Source organism: Falco punctatus (assembly GCF_963210335.1).
Source record: "Falco punctatus genome assembly, chromosome: 6".
Taxonomy (NCBI): domain Eukaryota; kingdom Metazoa; phylum Chordata; class Aves; order Falconiformes; family Falconidae; genus Falco; species Falco punctatus.
This window is the reverse complement of record NC_137585.1, coordinates 37,881,309-37,899,566: the sequence shown is the minus strand read 5'-3', so window position 1 is coordinate 37,899,566 and position 18,258 is coordinate 37,881,309. Positions and strand designations below refer to the sequence as shown.

The window sequence follows — 18,258 nt, the reverse complement described above, 5'->3', positions numbered from 1 at the left end:
GAGGTGGGTCTGACTCACGCCAAATCCCAAGCCAGCAAGGGGAATATACAGGTGCAAAAGTGGTATATAGCCACTTGTCTGCTTCAGCACGCTGACACGTACCAGGCACAGCTCACTGTATCCAGGGGACAAGGCCCAGCAGCACAACACCCCAAAGAGACAGATGACTCTTACGGTCTCACTGCAGGTGCCCACCCCATAGAGGATGGGACCTTGGGGAACCAAGGCTGTCGGACAGATTTGTGCATGCCAGCTCATTTATGTTCACCCCAGGTTTATTCCACTAGCTTTTCTGGTTCTAAGATATATTTTAAGCTAAGCAGCTCTCACCCCAGCACCCAGCTCCAGACAGCCCCAGCAGCACCCAGGCAGAGATGAGGCAGCGGTGTACGGAGCAGGGTATAAACACGCCATGGTCACACACTGCTGTTGCCCGCTAACCTCGCCACCTTTACACCTCTCCTAGCCCTTCCTACCCTGATCCTGCAGCAGGTTCATTGAGGAGCATAAAGTTGGTCCTTGCAGAGGCGACACACGCCAAGCTGGCACGGGCTTCAGAGGAATTAATTCAGACGGGCAAAGTCTGATCCCTTTCAGGGAGCGAGTGAGAGAGGAGGCAGCACTCAGCACTTCAGACATCAAGGGAGAGTAAGAGAAAAAGAGATGAGAGAAAGCCTCGCATAGAAAAGGCAGCAGGAAAAATGTCCTAATTTGGAGAGACAGGCCTCATTGCCATGGCAACCCAGAATCGCCCCAGAGCGGCCAGATCTGACTGTGTATGTGGTGTTAAACGATTCAACCATTAAGGGAAAATACTAAGGGGAAAATAATAATGGGGCTGTGGAAGGGAAAGTATTTGGCAACAAAGAGTTTTCCTCTGGGGGTACTTGGGCAACCAAAGTGAACCTTTTGAGTCTTAAGTTGTATTTCCTTCCCCGCCCACCCCCCCACCCCCCATCTTTAGGTGCAGACACATTTTTGTGCATTTGCTTCATTTCTGGAGAATGAGTCACTCCTCATATGCTGTACTGCCTTCACTCTCCTGCCTGGTGCTCACCAGCAGTGGGGCCAGATCCTGCCTCTTGGGCAACAGGGGGAGAAAAGGAGAAAAGGCAACTAGAGCCCCCATTGCTTTCTTTAAAGCCCCCTACAAAAACCTCCCAGGACAAGGCAGAAACTGGGAATGCATGGCAAACCACATGGTGACAGTGCAGGGTGGCAGCACATGTCACCAAGGAGGTGGCAACATGATACAGGGTGACAGTAGCCACCAGCAGCTCCAGCCTCTGGTGCATGGGCCTTGAGAAGGCACATACAGGATGTTTGCAAGAGAGCTGAGGGCTGCTGAGCACATCTGGCCATGGGGTAAGTGAGAGAAGTGGCAGGAGAGATACACTCACTGGAAGTTACACAATGCACATATTGCAGGCTGAGAGAGTAAGATGCATCCCTCCAGTCGTTAATTAATTATCTGATTTCACCCTGAGACCTTTCTGCCTGCTTCAGTCTACGAATTACTCTGAACATCATGTCAAACCTCCTCTTCCCACACCCTCCTCTCCTTCCACTCTCACTCTTAGGGTACCCTAATTCCTTCCTCCACACTGCTGCCTCTTGTCGAACACCCACATTCAACAGGCCACCTCATCCTTTTCTTACCCTGGCACAGTTCTGCCACCTTTTCTCAGCCCCAAGGAGAAGTCCCACCCATTCTGCAGGGGCTACCCCTCAAAGGATGCAAACACATGGAGGCAGACCAGTATGAAGAATAATAAGGCCACTTAAGTGGCAAGGAAGGAATATCAGAATATGACTTTATCCTCTGGAGGTTCCCTCCTTGTTACTGAAGGAACAAATTCCAGGGGATGAGTTCCCAGAGGACCATGCCCTACAGATTCCTAAGTGCAGATGTAGATTGATTGTCACAACATGATCTTTGCCCCCTCATGTCTAACCTACTCATGTCAGCTCATTTCCCTGTCCAATTTATTCATCAAATGGCAGCAAAACATTTGGCCAAAAGGATTCCTCGATTGCAGGGATGCATGCAGTGTGGAGGAAGACAGGACATGCTTCTGCACGGGCATGTTTACAGAGACACAGCCATACATCTTCCACATGCTGTTGCCCGTTCCCATACAAAAACACTTCTCCCTGGCCACAGAAACCCAAATATGCCAAGCAAGAAAATCCTTTTCCTAGTATTGCAGTCTAGGCTAGACCAGGAGAGGGAGAAATGGAAAAACTAAGCTTACTCCTCTACTACCAAACAAAAAAGCCATCAATGTATGATTCAAGAGATTTGTGTATTTTACAGCAGCAGCATGGCAGGAGCTGCTGGCTGGCTACTGGCACTCTGGAGGCACAAAATGCTTCCCCTCAGCTTGCACTGTATATTACTGAGTATCATTACAGGCACATCTCAAGACATAGAGCAACACACTGCTTGGACCAGTACAGTAACAGGTGAGCAACACTGTCAGATAGAAATGTGGCCCTAAGCACAGCAGTTGACAAATACCACTCTCAGCCTCCTTTTCTCCTCCCGGTGGTCAGTATCACAGCATGTTTTTGCCAGCCTATTTTGCCTCTGGCAAGAAAGCTGTCAGCCACAGCTTCAGTTTGTAAAAATTAAGCAGATGAAATCTAAAATCCGCATGTGCACATAAAATCTTCCAAGGGAGCTCAAGCAAGGGCAGAGGGATCAGACAGAAAGAATGGCTGGGACAAGCCCTGGTGAAGATGAGCCCTGTGGCCTCACGCCAGGACATGGAGACAGCGAAGGTTAACGGCAGCATGGCTCATTGCGGGAGAATGGACCATGGGCACAAGGAATGGTGCAGCCCAGTGAGGTCTCCAGCCATTCCCTAAATGAAACTGTTCCACCATCTGCAAGCAAACACACTTTGGTATTAAACATTTTGTATGAAGGCCTAATTAATGGAGCACAAAATGACTTATTAAATCTAAATTAAGGAACCAAATGACTAGCAAAATAAGCTGCATCTCTGGCCAGGTAATGACTGCATCAAATACTTGGATGTGACCAAAGCCCAGCAAAACTCACCTGGCAGATTCCAAATAAGCAAAAGTTTACCAAAAGATAATCAGAGACTTAAAACAAAAGAGAGGGAGGCCACATGACTTTGGGGAGTCTGTCACATGACCACAAACAGCAGAAAGAGAAGGCTGGCTCATTCATCCTCTGTCCAGTTCCTCCCTATCTCCTTCCACCTCAGCAGTGCTGTCTCCAGCAGGCATGCGTGTACTCCAAAACTTTGTCAGTCACATCATAAATTATTTTGGTGCTCAAACTGCAACTGCAGGAGATTAGCCCATAGAACCAAGGAGAATTTGCTGCTCAGAGACATGTCGAAAGTTTGCTGTGCACTTCCCTACCCTGCATTCATTTAATAACACCTCTCAGATTTTCACATCTCTCCTCTTCCCAGGGGTTCAGCCCTTTCAGCACACCCCCTTCTCTAGAACAATGGATATTTCATTATTTTCACCTTCAGGCTGGCTCCCTCTTAGTCCACCCAAGGCACCTGCTGGTTAGAGCATGCCCTGATTTCCTTCAGTGCCATCTGAGGAACCCAAACCACTATAACTGGCTGTAGCCTTGCCACAAGTCTAGCCCATAAGGCTAGACAGAAAGATCAGCCAGCCCAAAAGCAGAAAGAAGTGGGGCAGAAAACAGAGAAAACCAAGGTGCAATTCACATTTTAAGTGCAATTTTTAAGACTCTGCATTGAAAATATAGTTAAAGTCATATGCCCTCCTCTTCCACAGAGGATACTAACGGAATAATCCAATTACTGCTACTGTCATCAGGCTAATTTCTTTTCTCAAGAGGTCTGGTTTTGGATAGAAATATTAAAATCTCCAAGCCTTGCACCATGTTCTCCTTCAAAAGCTAAGGATAGGAGTACACAACACTGAGCAAGTGCCTGTTCATGACTATGTCTCATTTGCTGCTGCAATCCAAGCCACCGTGGTGCAGTAGCGTGAGTCACAGAGCGCACACATGTGTGCTGAACACAAGCGTGAATCAAATGTCCAACCTCAAGAGACAGCACCACTTGCATTACATGCTTGTCTATGCGAATCACAGAGCAGGACTGCACTGGGGTGAATCAGAGTGAGTCACTGTGGAAGCATGTGGCAGGGAGGGCGAGCACCCTACAAGCATGCTTGGGATGCACTGTGCACGGGTCACTTGTGCGGAAATCACAGCTCCTGAGACAATTCTGATGCAGGGCTTTGCTTACCTTCTGTGTACATTTTTAGCTTGTTTTCTATAGGAAATAAGACTTCTGCAAACCTGGTGTGTGTTTGTGCATGTGTCAGTTAGGCTTCCCAGTAACTCTTGAACTGGCTGGCCAGTTCCTACCTGGTTTGACAAAGGGGCAGAGGAGTCAAGGAGAATTAAATCCTTACAGTGCTGTGCAACATACAGCCTGCAACCGCATGTGGTCCTGCATCCTTTGTCTGGCCCCACAGCAGTGCACATGATTCACCCACTCAACTCAAAGGCTCACTAGGCAATCAAATAAACTTCATCCTGACCTGGCAGCATGCCTGCAGTGGGCAGCCCCTATACCCAGAACCCCTGGGGCACCACAGTACATTGCTCTTTTGCCCAGCCAGCAGGTATAAAAGACACAGTGGAAACTGGGAGAAAAGTAACAGAAGACCTGGGGGAATGAGATTATTGTAGGGAGGAGGTGTAGACAGCTCTTGAAAAAATGAAACTGCTATGGGCACACCCACTTATTTGGACTGGACATCAATTGAAACAGGGCAGTAGGTGGAGAAATTAGATCCTTTTAATGCCCCTGGTCCTCACCATTGGGGGAAGGATGAGTTGAGCTCTTCTGAAGTCTCTTTACCCAGCTCAAGTTCTCTCCTCTGTGGACTCTCTGGTGTCTACTAAGGGCTGAGCTCACATTAGTCTTAGTATATAATTGCATTAAAGAGTCAATTAACCATGGGATGTGAATCCACTGAAAACAGGATTCATTCATTTGGGAGCTGACAAAATTACTTGTTCCATTGCCTTTCCACTCACTCTGTCTTCTCAACAAGCTGTTCCAATGTCAGGTCATAAAATTGACTTTCAAGCTTGCCAAATGCTGGGGGGTGGCGGGGTGTGGGGTGTGGGGAAGGTGGTGTGAAAAAGCCTCTCATGTGGATTTGCAAAAGCAATGAGCAACTCTGGATGTCCATTCAGAGACACAACCTGAAAGACCCAACTTTCAGAAGATGGAGATGCCCACTATTTTTTCACATTTGGGATGCCTTAACCTGTCTCATGCTGGATGTCAAAAAAAAAAAAAAGGCACCTATAATCACTGTTCGCACTCAAAACACTTTAACCTACTTCTTCGATTGCCATCGCTTCCTGGGAAGTGGGCAGAGCCCATTCAGATACCAGGTGTCTTGCGCCTGGCAGCTTGGCACTCCACTCTACCAGCCCCGATGCCACCTGTTCCCAACCCTCCCACCACCCACCCAGCCCTGCCATGCCGAGGAACAGGCTGAGCCTGGCCCACAGCCCAGGCCAAGAAGGAGCCCAAATGGAACCACACAGCTTGGAGACACAGAAGGCAGACACTTCTGAGAGATGCTCTCTCCATACACCATTATCTGACAAATGTGCCATTATTCAACAAGAGTCTCTCTCTCCACCTCCCAAGCGACTGCCTCCTTTGTTAAGAGTCCATTGACCCCTCATTTTTATCTACAGTACCTTCAGACGAGGATTGTCCTCCTTATGTTTCTCCTCAGCTCACTAGGTGGTGGTTTATGGTTTTATTTTTAACAGTCTTTAGTAGATAACTAAAAGGTATCAGTAACCATCGGCTCAGTGTGTCCCCTGAAGGAAAGTACATACTCCCCTCTCTCAACCTCCTTCCATGCTACACCAGCAACAGGAGGATCCCTACTCCCCACAAGCCTTTGTGAACTGGAAGCAGTGGCAACACTGTAATTCTAATGGGGAGAGTCTCAGAAAGAGGTGGCCATCCCTTTCAGAGGGAAAATTCATTTATTTCAAGAGGGTGAGAGCTACATGCATCCATGTGCAAGAAAGAACATTTCTGGTGATAGTAATTTTACCTCGCACTCAGCCCCATGCAGGGTGGGTGACCTCTATGATTTGGTAGGCTTTAATGGAAGTTAAGACAATAAAACCCTCCTGGATCTCTGACCTTTGATAAATGTGAAGAGCTCATTAATGCAGCACACCAAATATTGAACCTTCAGATCAAGTAGGTTTGTGTTGGAGGCAGCCCCCATCAGCTGGCAGCCATAAACCCTCACCGCACACCACCTCACAGGCAGCTCTGCCCCAGCTGAGGTGACGCCACACAGTTGCCCCTGGCCAGGTCCTCATCCCTTAGCCCAGGGGGAGTAACCAGCAACACACAAGGCTGTCACAAACCTTTCCCAAGCTTCACCTCTCCTTACCCGCTCATCCGTGATGTGGTATAGACAATGCTAGACTGCATGTTCAGCTGCAGTGAGAGGATCACCAGCTCGTCAAGCTGGTGATGTGGAGATCGGTATTAACTGAGTAATTAAATCATTTCTGTAATTACTCTCACACAGCTATAAATAATGTAAGCCCACACGTTCTCTCTGGAAGCCACAATAGTGAGAGAAGAGAGGATGAGGGATGCAAACGAAAAAGAAGAAATAATAATAAAAACACTTAACATTTGTACAGCACACTGCATTTTGAAAGGACAGTGCAAACAACAATTAAGAAATGGGTAGAGTGACAGGAGAGGGTGAGAGGAAGGGAAGCAAGAGAAGGGAGAGGAGGAGAAGGGTGGCAGGTGTGGAGCAGGATTTGAGACTCAGGAAGGCTGGCAGCTGGGTGGACATGCTGCACAGCCCCACGGCAGGGCTACACCATGTGGCTCTTCAACCCACACCTTTGTACTGCTGCAGCAAGCGAGGACGGGAGGGTAAGGACACAGCTCTGCTTCTGCAGAAAGCAAGCAGCAAAGCAAGCACCCAAGCAGGAGCTGGGACAAAGCACTGCACTGCACGAGCACACACCTGAAGCAGCCAGCAGCTCCATCACAGAGCATCTTCCTAATGATTCCCATCTGGCCCCTCCAGCACAGAAGCTTGGCAGTGACTACACTGGCCCCAAACCAGGCAGCTAGAGAGGCTGCAGGGGGCCTTCCCCCTCCCCACCAGGCCTGGGGCCCCGGCACAGGGTGTGCTGGTAAGGGGAGGCACAGATGAGCCAGCCCCAGGCATGCTTTGGGAGACCCACTGGCCTTCCCCCGGGAGGAGCACTGATGCCAGTGTCCTCATCCCCCTCAAGGAACCATTTCTGATTCCCTTTGTGGCTCGGTGCAGAGCAGGGAGGGAATATTTCTGTCCGGGTGGAGGGGGAGGCAGTGCTCACAGGTGAAGCTGCCCAGTACCACTGCCCTGTGCCCTGCCACAGCCCAGGCCTGCTCTCCTTACCCCATTTCCACCTGACAGGTTTCCCCTCCTGTTTCACGCCCCACATCCTGTTTGCTCAGCAGTTCTGCCACCCCCTGATCCCCAGCTCTTGCTCCCATAGCAAGCCAAGCAGCATCACCTGTGCAGGCATGTCTCCTCCTCTTTCCTCTCTGCTTTTTCCTATCCCATCCCCTGCTTCCCACCTTTTCCCAGCTCCCCACCCATGTCCTTGTTTCAGCATCTCTTCCAGATGCTCTGCCTCTGCATTGCTCCTCATCACAGCCTGCATACCCTGCCCACCACCTCACCCACGTGCCAGCCCAGAGCCCCTGCTGCACAGTGCATTTCTCCTGCCTAGACCCAGCCAGGACCCCAGAGGAGAACTGCAGCCCCAGCATGGCCTGTGCAGCCCCCAGGTCTAGCTGCAGTTCTGAAGCACAGTTTGCAAGACAAGATCTTTTCAAGATGCATAGCAAATAGCTAAAAAGAGTCTGCTGCACATACGCAGTTTCTCATGCTCGTAACAATGCCAGCCTTGGGGCAGCCTATGCAGTGGTAGCATAAGTACATTTCTAGTTGAAAGTCCCCCCCTGAAAGACACCCCTCCAGGCCTGCGCCTTTGCTCTGAGGACCTGTGGTGGTCAGGCAAAACCTTTGGAGGAAAACATGTCAGTACTTGCAACATGGGTAAATCACGTATCTTCCCATGCCCCATTTTCAGAGAGCTGATTTATTTTCCAAATAAATAACGAAATAAATCAATCAGCTTGAGGCATACACCTGGCATAGGAAACTTTGCTCAAACAGTCATAGTCTGGCAAAGTTACAGGAAACCCCCAAGAGGATCTTATAATGGGGAATGCTGGGCAAGCTTACAATAGACAGCACTATCAGCCCTGCATACAATAAGCTCTCCTGCACGCCGCAGCTATTCAGCCACCTCTAATGGGGGTTACAGCTTCTCCTCCTGGAGTCCACATTCTTATATGAAACATTGTATTTACTTCAGCTAGACAAATCCATTAATTGCTCCCTAGCAATTAGGTAGCCTTTGCCTTTTGTACAGCTCAAAGCACTTTACAAAAGCATTGTTATGGTCTCCTCGCAAAGGGCAAATTGCTGTAGACAGAAGTTGAGTAACTGTCTTAAAGTTATGTTTTATACCAAGCTTCAGTGAGAACTCGGGTCTGCTAGACCTGCTTGATTCTGCTGGCACCCTTTAGATCAGTCCTCCTGACTGTGTCTGCCTGCCTTTTTTGCTTTTTTCCTGCCTGCCGTTAGACTCTCTATGCTCTTCGTTCCTTCTTCCCACCTTCCTCTGAAATGTACATTTATTATTATTATCAGGCACTTCATAGATACACAGCTAGAAGCTACTGCCAAAGCACACAAGAAAAATTGCCTTGACAGAGCCTTTAGGGTATTTTTTTTCAGTCACTCTCAGAACTTACTCCTTTTTCTCTCCTTCTCCCTGCCCTCCCCCCCAATCCTAGATTCCGAAGACGTTTTCCTGTCTGTCTCTCATCTTGTTCATCTTCTTTCTCCTCCGCTTTAGCTATATAACATTCTCCAGCATTTAGTTCAGTCCTGCTTGAAAACACCTGAAGCAACACGGTTTCTGTGCTCTTCCCTAAGGAGACCAGAGCACATCCTAATAAAATTCAGTGTCTGAACTTTTTTCTTGATACACATATAGATCATTTAATATTATCATTTAACATATCATAATATATAATTTAATACCTTTTCTCAACTTTATCCTGTCGCTCCGACTTATACTTCTGGCAGCTACACCAGACATTATTTTCTCTAATCTTAGTCTACCTCCATTCACTGCATATATAAATCATACCCTGACTCACTGTTCAGCCAATTTACAATACGCACATATAGCTGTTTCAGTCTTTCTTCATACATCAGTTCCTCCAGACCCTTAACAGAGTCACAGGCGACAATTTTATCTTTTTCTGTACCTTGTTTTTTTCCAGCCTGTGTATATGCAATTCCCTTAACTTCCTTCACAATCCACCCTCTCCAAACTTGGTTAATAAGGCAAATAAAAGGCAAAGAGAATAAGAGATTCCATGGAAAGGATTGTTTCTCTCTGTCCCATGGTTACTGGGGGATGACATGCGGATCTAAAGCAGAAGCATCAGGCAATTTCACACTCCATGTTTTCAATTTCGTTTTGAGGCCGGTTTAGGGTAGGGACAAATTTGAGTGTAATTAATTTAGATTTTGTGAGACAAGTAACCGCTTGGGGTTGTAATAAAGGACTGCCTGCTCCAGAATGAAAAAAACTAATCTCCTTGTCCAGCTGGGGATGGCACAAATTGATTTAATACTTTTGTGTTGAGTTTTTGTTTTGAAGAAAAGGGTTATAATAATGATTATAAATAACTGTGGGTCAGATCTCATCAAACTCCCAGATTTTCTTTAAATAAGTGCTCACAGATTTGGAGATCTACCCAAACATCATCACTATGAAAATCAAGGTTAGAAAGCTAGCAAGGAAGACCTTTTCCACAAAAGCCCTGTCACTTGCCAGGTGCAAGCTGGGTGGAAATCAACCTTTTCCCCACAGATATTTCAATATTTCTATTTCTAGGCAAACAATGGCAACACTGCATTTAAACATTAGTAGGAAAGAGGCTAATTCAGCTTCTCTTTCCCTCAGGTAAGTTGCAGCGGTTACATTTGGAGCTAGGCAAGGAAAGGTCTTCTGTCACTCAAAAAAACCCCATCACTATAACAACAGAAGAAAACAAACACTCAGTACTCCTGGAAGAAGAATTCTATGACCCAAAATAAAGCAGCTTATAAATAGCTACAAGAGGCTGATGTAAAGGAACCAGACTTCAGTATTGCTTGGCATTTGTTGTCTGGGACAACTTTTTCCGAGGGAGTGCACCCGTGCCTCCGTGTAGTTGTCTTCTCCTTCAGCATCCTACCCCTGCCCCAGCACTGCCACCGCCCAAAAGCACCTTGGCAGGGCATGAGCCTCACCAGAGTCCCTCCAGGTTTTCTTCTTCACAACTCTGTGACACTCAAGCTCAGATGGTTCCTTCAGGCTTCAGGTATCCAAGGCATTGCACTTCCAAGGCTTAGGGCAGATATGAAATGCATCAGTAGAAATTATTAGGGGGGGAAAAAGCTATGGGGATATTTCAGGGAAAGTTATGTTTATATAACATTTTATTTATATATATATATATATATATATATATATACACACACATATATTATATATATATTTAAGATTTTTTTAATTTAAAATTCTGTAAGATTTAAAAAAAAAAAAATCTTGCTGGCCTTTTTTTTTAAGTGACACCCTCCATCCCCACCCCCCAAAAAAATAATTACCAAACTCATGTTTTTTTCTTGTGACTCTTGAAAACTATACCCAAAAAAAACTGAAGGCCTTGAAATGGAGTTCCTCCCAAGCAAATGGGAGATAAAGTAGAGGGAAACTTGGAAAATTAAAAAAAGCAGACTGTTTAAATAGGATATTTAGTAAAAGAAACAATACATTTCTTTGAAAAGTCTTTTTTTTTCATTGAAATAATATTGGCAAGAGTACTTGAGGGTCTTGTTTAGAAAATGAGAGTTAACATTGAAGGATTTAATGGCCCTAGGGAGAGGTTAAAGCTCTTAAAAGTTCATTTCCAGGGTTCCTAATATCTAAGGGATTTTAAGTGCTGTAATTCATTTGTAAAGTAATAAAAATTGTTCTAGGGAAATTCTCAGATGCTAATTAAACTCCACAGAAATACACTACCTATATTCCCTTTCATTATATGAAAAAATGTAATTTTGTATGGATGGATTATACACAGATGTAAACATAAATTACAGAACCACCTGGCCTGTTATTACATGTGTATGCTCAAGGGAAAACCAACACTGGCATACCATACCAGCTTTTATTGTTTATAGCTCTGTGACCTACCTTTCTTCTCCCTCTCCAACTTTTGCAGCAGGCTCATAGTTTGAGGACACACAATATTTAATTCATTATTTGTGAACTACACAGAGCTTTTGTTTGGCAGCAAGAGGAAACAGAGTACCAAAAGCAGAAGTAGTGTATTAATCATGTCCTAAATAAAATTATTAAAAGCTTGAAAGGAAACCACTGGTTATTTCATTTTATTTTTTAAGATTAAACTCATCTTTGCCACTCACTAGATTAGTCTAAGAAATATTTAAACTATTGCTATAATCAAATAGAGTTTCAGAGAAACAAAAATACTTTGTGAAATTACATGAACTGCATATAATTTTCCTTTGGAAGGAAAAAAGGGTTAGAAATCTTCTATCAACATTGAACCATACTCTTTCAATGTCTGCAGATCAAAATATGTCTTTTATCTCCCCCCCTTTCCAAGCAGCATTTTGTTCAGAATTTATTTCACTCCTGTTCATATAATCCATTCAAAGTGAACTTTTTATTTTGGTTTGGTTCCCCCCCCCCCCCCCCCCCCCAATTTCCTTCACACAGGCCTCTAAAATTTGCAGATGTCATCTTTAATGGAAATGAAACAGATTTACATCCAAAAAATGAAGTTTGCATTCACCACGCATCCCTATTATTTAACCTTTGGAAACCTGAGAGTGAAAGTGCTTTGCTTTTAATTACAGATGTTCTGCTTTTAGCAGCACTGTCCCAGTGTCTTTGACTCTGTCCTGGTTTCAGTGCGTATCTAGGTGCTCAGCTTATCCAACTAGTTTTGGCTTCCCTGTACCTGCAGCATCACTTTGCTACACTCTGACCAGAAGCTTGTTTTCTTCCCTGGTGCTTTACACCTGTAGCCCAAATTTGGACTTGATCCCCTCCAAAATACCAAAGAATATTATTGCTGCAGCAGCATTACCCAGGCATGAAGTGATCACAGCAACCTTCAGCATTGAAAGGAAGAGAGCCAATGTTTTGGAAATCTTGACAATAAAAATAATAATAATAACAAAAAATTTTAAAAAAGGGGGGACAAGGATTTATGAAGTCGGGATGGAAAGTCAGAGAAAAGAATTCAGCTTTGGTGTGAATGGTGGGGAAAAAAACCAAGGTAGTAGAAAGAGTAGCAGAAAAGTCAGCTTTATGCTGTGTGAGAGAAGGAAGAATCTGTCCTAGAACAGATCACAGATTTTAGATTTCAAGTTTTTATTTCGGATATTACTACGGGCACAGCCCAATTTAACAGATCTTCTTTCCTACCCATTTATTTCCAACAGTATAGCTACCCTGCACAAGCAAGCCCTGGAAAAAATAGCAAGGGATGCAGAGAGAAAGGAGAATGATCTTCAGCTGGGAAAACATAATCATCCTGTTCTTCCAGTATTTTTCCTGGGTGCTGCCTGTGCACCATTATGCTACTATAAAGCTGCACAGTACATGAAGCTTTGGCAAAATAATGTCACTGTGGAGAACTAGCAAGGGACAGTTCCACCAAAAGTGATGGTCACCAGCTGTGCTATAAGAGAACCCAAGGTATTTTCTGCTCTTACCTTCTCTGCTTTCATTATCCCCAAGTTGACTTTTTCTGTTATTTTAAAAAGTTAAGTAGTCTATCATTACAAAACGGACCAGTCAGCCAAATGGTGAGGTCGTTTTTTAGGCAAGAAGCTAAATCTTTTCCAACACTGGAAGTGTCCTAAATCTGAATAACAATTTGCTGTTCTCTTATGTTGCCTATAAATGTACATTGTTATTGTTATTTCCTTTTCTGTGACTGCTCCTTTACCTTATAGTTTTGGGCAAAAGTGATTTTAGGTAATATTGAAAATATAATGAAGAAAAGCCCAGCCCATTTCCAGTCTCAGGTCTGCAAACACAAGATACTGGCTTGTGTGCTTATCTGAACTGGAGCTTGGTTTGCAGCCTTGAATGTTTCCTTCCACCATCAGTCTCCTAAACAGAGAATCCTCATCTGTCAGCTATTTCCACACCATTATAGGATTGAATTTCTGCTTTCAAAACAACTGGGGAGAAAGAAGAAATTATTTTAAATGCTGGAATGGGAGCAGATGTGTTCACCAGACACAAGTGTATTGCAGTCCTCTGGACAAAGCAAACTAATGCTTAAGATCAGGCAACACAAAGCTATAAATGTCATTGCAGCAACTTCAGGCAAAGTGAAGAGACCAGAGAGCTTCCACAAGCAAAGTTCTTGGATCACAAGAACCTAACATTGGTGGTGATGCACATTTCTCTCCTTTCCATATCACCAATTCTAGATTAATTACAGATCATCAGCGATCTGTGCTGATCCCTTTCGCGTCAGAGGTCCAGATGAGATGACGCTATCCTCCTAGTCCCTTTGCAAGGTGTCAGCACCAAAACAAGAACCAGGAACTTCCTTGCAGGGCTGAAGCAGCGCAATCACTCTTCTACCCTGCCCTACAGCTGCAGGGCTTGGACCCCTCAGCCATCACTCCCAGGCCACCCAGCCCCACCAAAACAACTGCGGCAGTTCACGCTGTTTGGCATCACTGCTGGCATGTTCATCTGAGACCGAAGGGACTGAACTGGCTATTACAAGACTCCTCTTCGGCAAAGTGGTCTCTCCAGAGCTGGAGTGAGGCACATCATGTGTCTATGCTTCATTTTCCTGGAACTAAACCCAGATTGCAGTGTACCACAGATCATCTAGTTATTTTCTTCTGACGCCAAATTAGGCAGAGATTAAATGTAACACTGTGTAACAGCTAAACAGGTGGGATTAGAGACGTAAGCACCCAGGAGAGAAGCAGCAAAAACATATGCAAATACCTATATACTTATTTTTCAGAAGAGAAAGGCAAAACACAGGGAAAACAAGTAGATATATACATTATCTACAAAACCTAGTCAAATGCAATATTAAAGAGCATGAGTTTTAACAAAACAATCAGCAGTGCCAGATGTTACACTTTCAGGAACATACCTCCACCTGCTGTGTTATACATAGGGCAGGATTCACAGCATTTAACTTGAGGCATCATGAGGAATCTGGGGTACAGCCTTCTTCAGTAATCAGTGCGGAGGCATAGGCCTACCCCATGAGCATGTCACTGCACCGTGAGGTGGGTGGGGTGAGCTGTCCTCCAGTGGTGCCTCCTTCCCCACTGACTGTAATGATACCTAGACCTCCAGCTGGTAGGTAGCAAACTTCCAAATGCATGTGAACTGAGATGAAGTCAGCCTATAATGCATATTATACAATATTTCTGTCTATATATACAAGAAAAAAAAATCAGGTTTGAAATCCTCTCTTCTTTTCTTTCCTTTTTTTTTTTTTTTTTTTGCCTGCCCTTTCATGTCTCAATTTACCAGCTTCACAGTGTATTACAAAACCCTTTTTACACATAGACACAAATTTCCTCCCAGACACACTTATTAAGCCCTCATTGAAGGTGAAACAGAATTTCACATGCTACTCCAGGGAGGGTGGTTTGACTGAGGAGTTTTTCGCATTAACCTCCAGAGAAGAGGGACTTATCTGTCACACCAAGGCATTAGTGGTTTGTAGCATTCTTTAGGTATTATTGGTGCTACTGATCACAAATGCACATGGAGCATAACGAAGCTATAAGTGCAGGTCTGAACCTGTGAAATGCTGAGCAAGTTCAATCACAGCTGACTGCTGTGGGTGTTGAGGGGATGCTGAAAGAAGTGATCCATGCATGCTTGCAGGATCAAACTCCAGCCACACAAGTCATCTGCAAAGAAATTACTAAGAGTCACTAAAAGCAAAGCGTCTGTCAAAGCCCTCAGTGGAAAATAAATCGTTTGAGGACTTAGAAGGCTGACTTCAGTATTTTTAGTAGAATATCAATGTATTTACTCTCTACCATATTTTAATTCAATTCATCAAATAAATATTATCCATTAAAGATTATACACCTGTGAATCAGAAGCTGTAAAGGTCAGCCTTTCCAATTAATGTTTAAAAAGAAATCTTGCCCTTTCCTAAAACTGCAGATCTGTGTATGTAACCTGCTTCTCTTGTCTGCAAAACTACAAAAAAAGGGAGCTTGATAAAACACGAGTCTCCATTCATAAGGCTTCTGCCTTTGAGATCCCCATGGGCTGCCTGCCCGCCAGAACACTCTTCAGAAGCAAGCCAGTGGGGTATACAGGGCAGTTGTGGGAGATGCTGCCTTCCCAAGGTAGAAAGAAAAATTTGCAAAGTTCAATAGGCCAGATCTCTCTTTGAATTATGGCACCGTAAATCTGGTTTAATCCTGCCAAAAGCAATGGGGCTGTGCTGGATTTACACTGCGGGAGTCTGAAATCAGAATTTGGCCTGCCATGTTCAAAGTCACAAGGACCTTTTCCCAGTGCTTAGGAGATCTGGCATCAGTTACTTACACTTGTTCAAAGAGGATGTAAAATGTCACCGTAAGTGTGAAATGCAGCACTCAAGCAATGAGGGCTTCAGAGCTCTTCTGCACAGACATCAATAACTATGCAATGCAGCAGGCAGGAGAGCATCAAGATGCAACGTTGTTGCCTGACTGTCCTCCAAGACAGAAAAGCTTTACTGTCGGTGGCATGGGGCAAAATGACATGACTTTAGCACTTGTGCAACTCTTGAAGGAAAGGGGGGAAAAAAAAAGGCCTGTGGCTATTTTATTCCATGACTACTGCAGTCCAAAGGCTGATATGAGACAATAACACCGCATATTAACTGTATGTTATTTGGTAACTGAACGGTTGGTCAGAGTGAAAAAATAATTTGTGAGTAATTTATTCCCATCTACTCACCTACAATAATCTGCACTGGATTATTTATTTACAAGGTAAATAAAACAGAAAGTGCCTGGGTCTCTCAGCTCACTAAACCATTTTCTGACGAAAAGCTGCCACGGTGGCCAGTTTAGTTCTTCCCTGTCATTCAATTAGACCCTATTCTGCCCGGTTAAATGTCTCAGATTCAGTTAAAAGTGACCTGTAAAAGAAAAAGGCTGTTGGCTTGTGTCCCTGTTTATTTCTTTGTGATGCACAAAGTGTGGTCAAGAGGGTCTTCTCAATAAAGGGCTTGGCCCAGACTCTGGCACCGAGCCTGCAGGGAAAAGGACAGCCCACTCCTCTCAGATATTCCTACTGGCCCACCGCAGCCCAGAGGCCACTATTAGCCACACCATCTGGCCAAATGCACGTTCAGGTGTGAATTGCTGTGTGCCTTGTTTCTCCCAGAGGGGGAGACTTGTATCAGATCCAGCTGCACCCCGTAGAGGCTCCCCTAAGCTGAGAGTTTCAGCTGGCCAAAGATGCTGCTCCCTCTACATCTTGCCCTGTTCAAAACAGTAGCAGGAAGGCTTGTTTGTATAGTAATTCCCCAGAACAGTGGCTGGGGCCTGGGAAAACCGTGAAATGTCAGCGATATGAAGGAATAAAATAGCGCAGGAGGGCGGGGGTAGAAATACTTGGCTGGACTAGTTCAGACTGGTTAGTTGCTTTAGCTAACACCTATTTAACTTCAAGAGCTAATGAACACTTCTGAGAGAGGATGGCTTTATTAAAGATTCAATTACTTTCCAATTAAGATGTAAGAGTCATATTAAACGTCCCTGAAAATCCCACAATGTCCTCCAGCTGCATGCAGGAAAAACCCAAGCTAGCATCCTTGACAATTCCAAGGTAAAGCACAGGCAAAAATAAAACCTTTAAAAAAAAGCACAATTATCAGGGGTCTTTACCCTTCCTAAGGAACAAGAAAAGGGCTGATTCTTTTGCAGCTCTCTTCTACCGGCTCCTTTCCCTCCTTGGTTTTTCTCTGTTGCAGATAATTCCACATGATTAATAGGCTCTTCTCAGTGGTGCTACACACAGTTAGCTCTTTTAATCTTTCTTTGAATCTCAGACTCTCTAATCCCCCAACTCTTCAGCCCCATGAGACTACACCTGAGGATCACAGAATAAGATACTACTTTCTGTTTTAAGTTTCAATCTGCGGGTCTGCGATAGAAGGAAGCTCAAATTTACCTTATCTGCCATGATCATAGAGGAGCCTCCATGGATGCCCAGGATGGGAGTGAGGGTCTGGGCAGAGATGAAGTCCAGGATCTGGGCAATGGCTTCCTGGTCAGTGTCATCAGCAAATACCACCCCTTGAATCTTCCGATCTGACATGAGGTCACAGATGCGGGTGATGATGCTTTTGGGATCTGTTTCATTCATGGCCACCAGCTCTACCCGAGGCACCACTGATAGGTGGTGGAAGTCATCTTTCTCGTGGGCATCTTTGATGGCCACTTCGTCTGAGGTCCCCACCAGGATGACTGCAATGCCAATGCTCGGGTGGCTTTTCTGGGCATGGGCCCCACTCCCTGTTGTCGCAAGGACTGCCAGCACCAGCCAAAACCTTGGAGAGTAGCACTCCACCCTGGGCCTCATCTTTGGCACTTACACTCCCTGAGTGAGGAAGAAGGAAAAGAAAAAGAAAAGAAAAAAAAAAAAAAAAAAAAGAAGAAAGGGGAGAAAGTAAGAGAAAGAGAAAGTGATTAATTGACAAGTCAATCATACACTCAGCCTACAAGGCAGATCCATTGATCTTCTTCAGCCACTAGCCCTCCACCCACCAGTTCCTCTTGCCTGATACCCAGCCCTTTGGCTACATTCAGGGCTCTGTTAAAGTCGAGGTGGGGCTAGACCAGTCCAGCCTCTACTTCAGAGTTTGGAGTCACTTCAGAGACCAGCTGTCAGCAGAAGATGGGATCATGTCATGTCTCAAGTCCCATGTCACTCTGAGACCCAAGTCAAAAGTGATAGAGAATTGTCCTTTGATGGCTGATTGGCTGTCTTTGTGAAAC

General features: G+C 45.0%; 1 protein-coding gene across 2 annotated transcripts in view; it reads right to left on the bottom strand.

Moving 5' to 3' along the window:
• GRIN2B (glutamate ionotropic receptor NMDA type subunit 2B) overlaps positions 1-18,258 on the bottom strand; it is a 262,368-nt gene that overhangs the window by 187,265 nt on the left and 56,845 nt on the right. Inside the window, exon 3 of one of the 2 annotated variants that reach the window (XM_080393094.1) lies at positions 17,432-17,860. In XM_080393094.1, the coding sequence (XP_080249220.1) occupies positions 17,432-17,842 (411 nt within the window). In that variant the 5' untranslated portion in view covers positions 17,843-17,860. Of the gene's footprint in view, positions 1-476; positions 17,861-18,258 lie in introns of those variants that run through there. The other variant, XM_080393095.1, reaches the window with a different exon arrangement.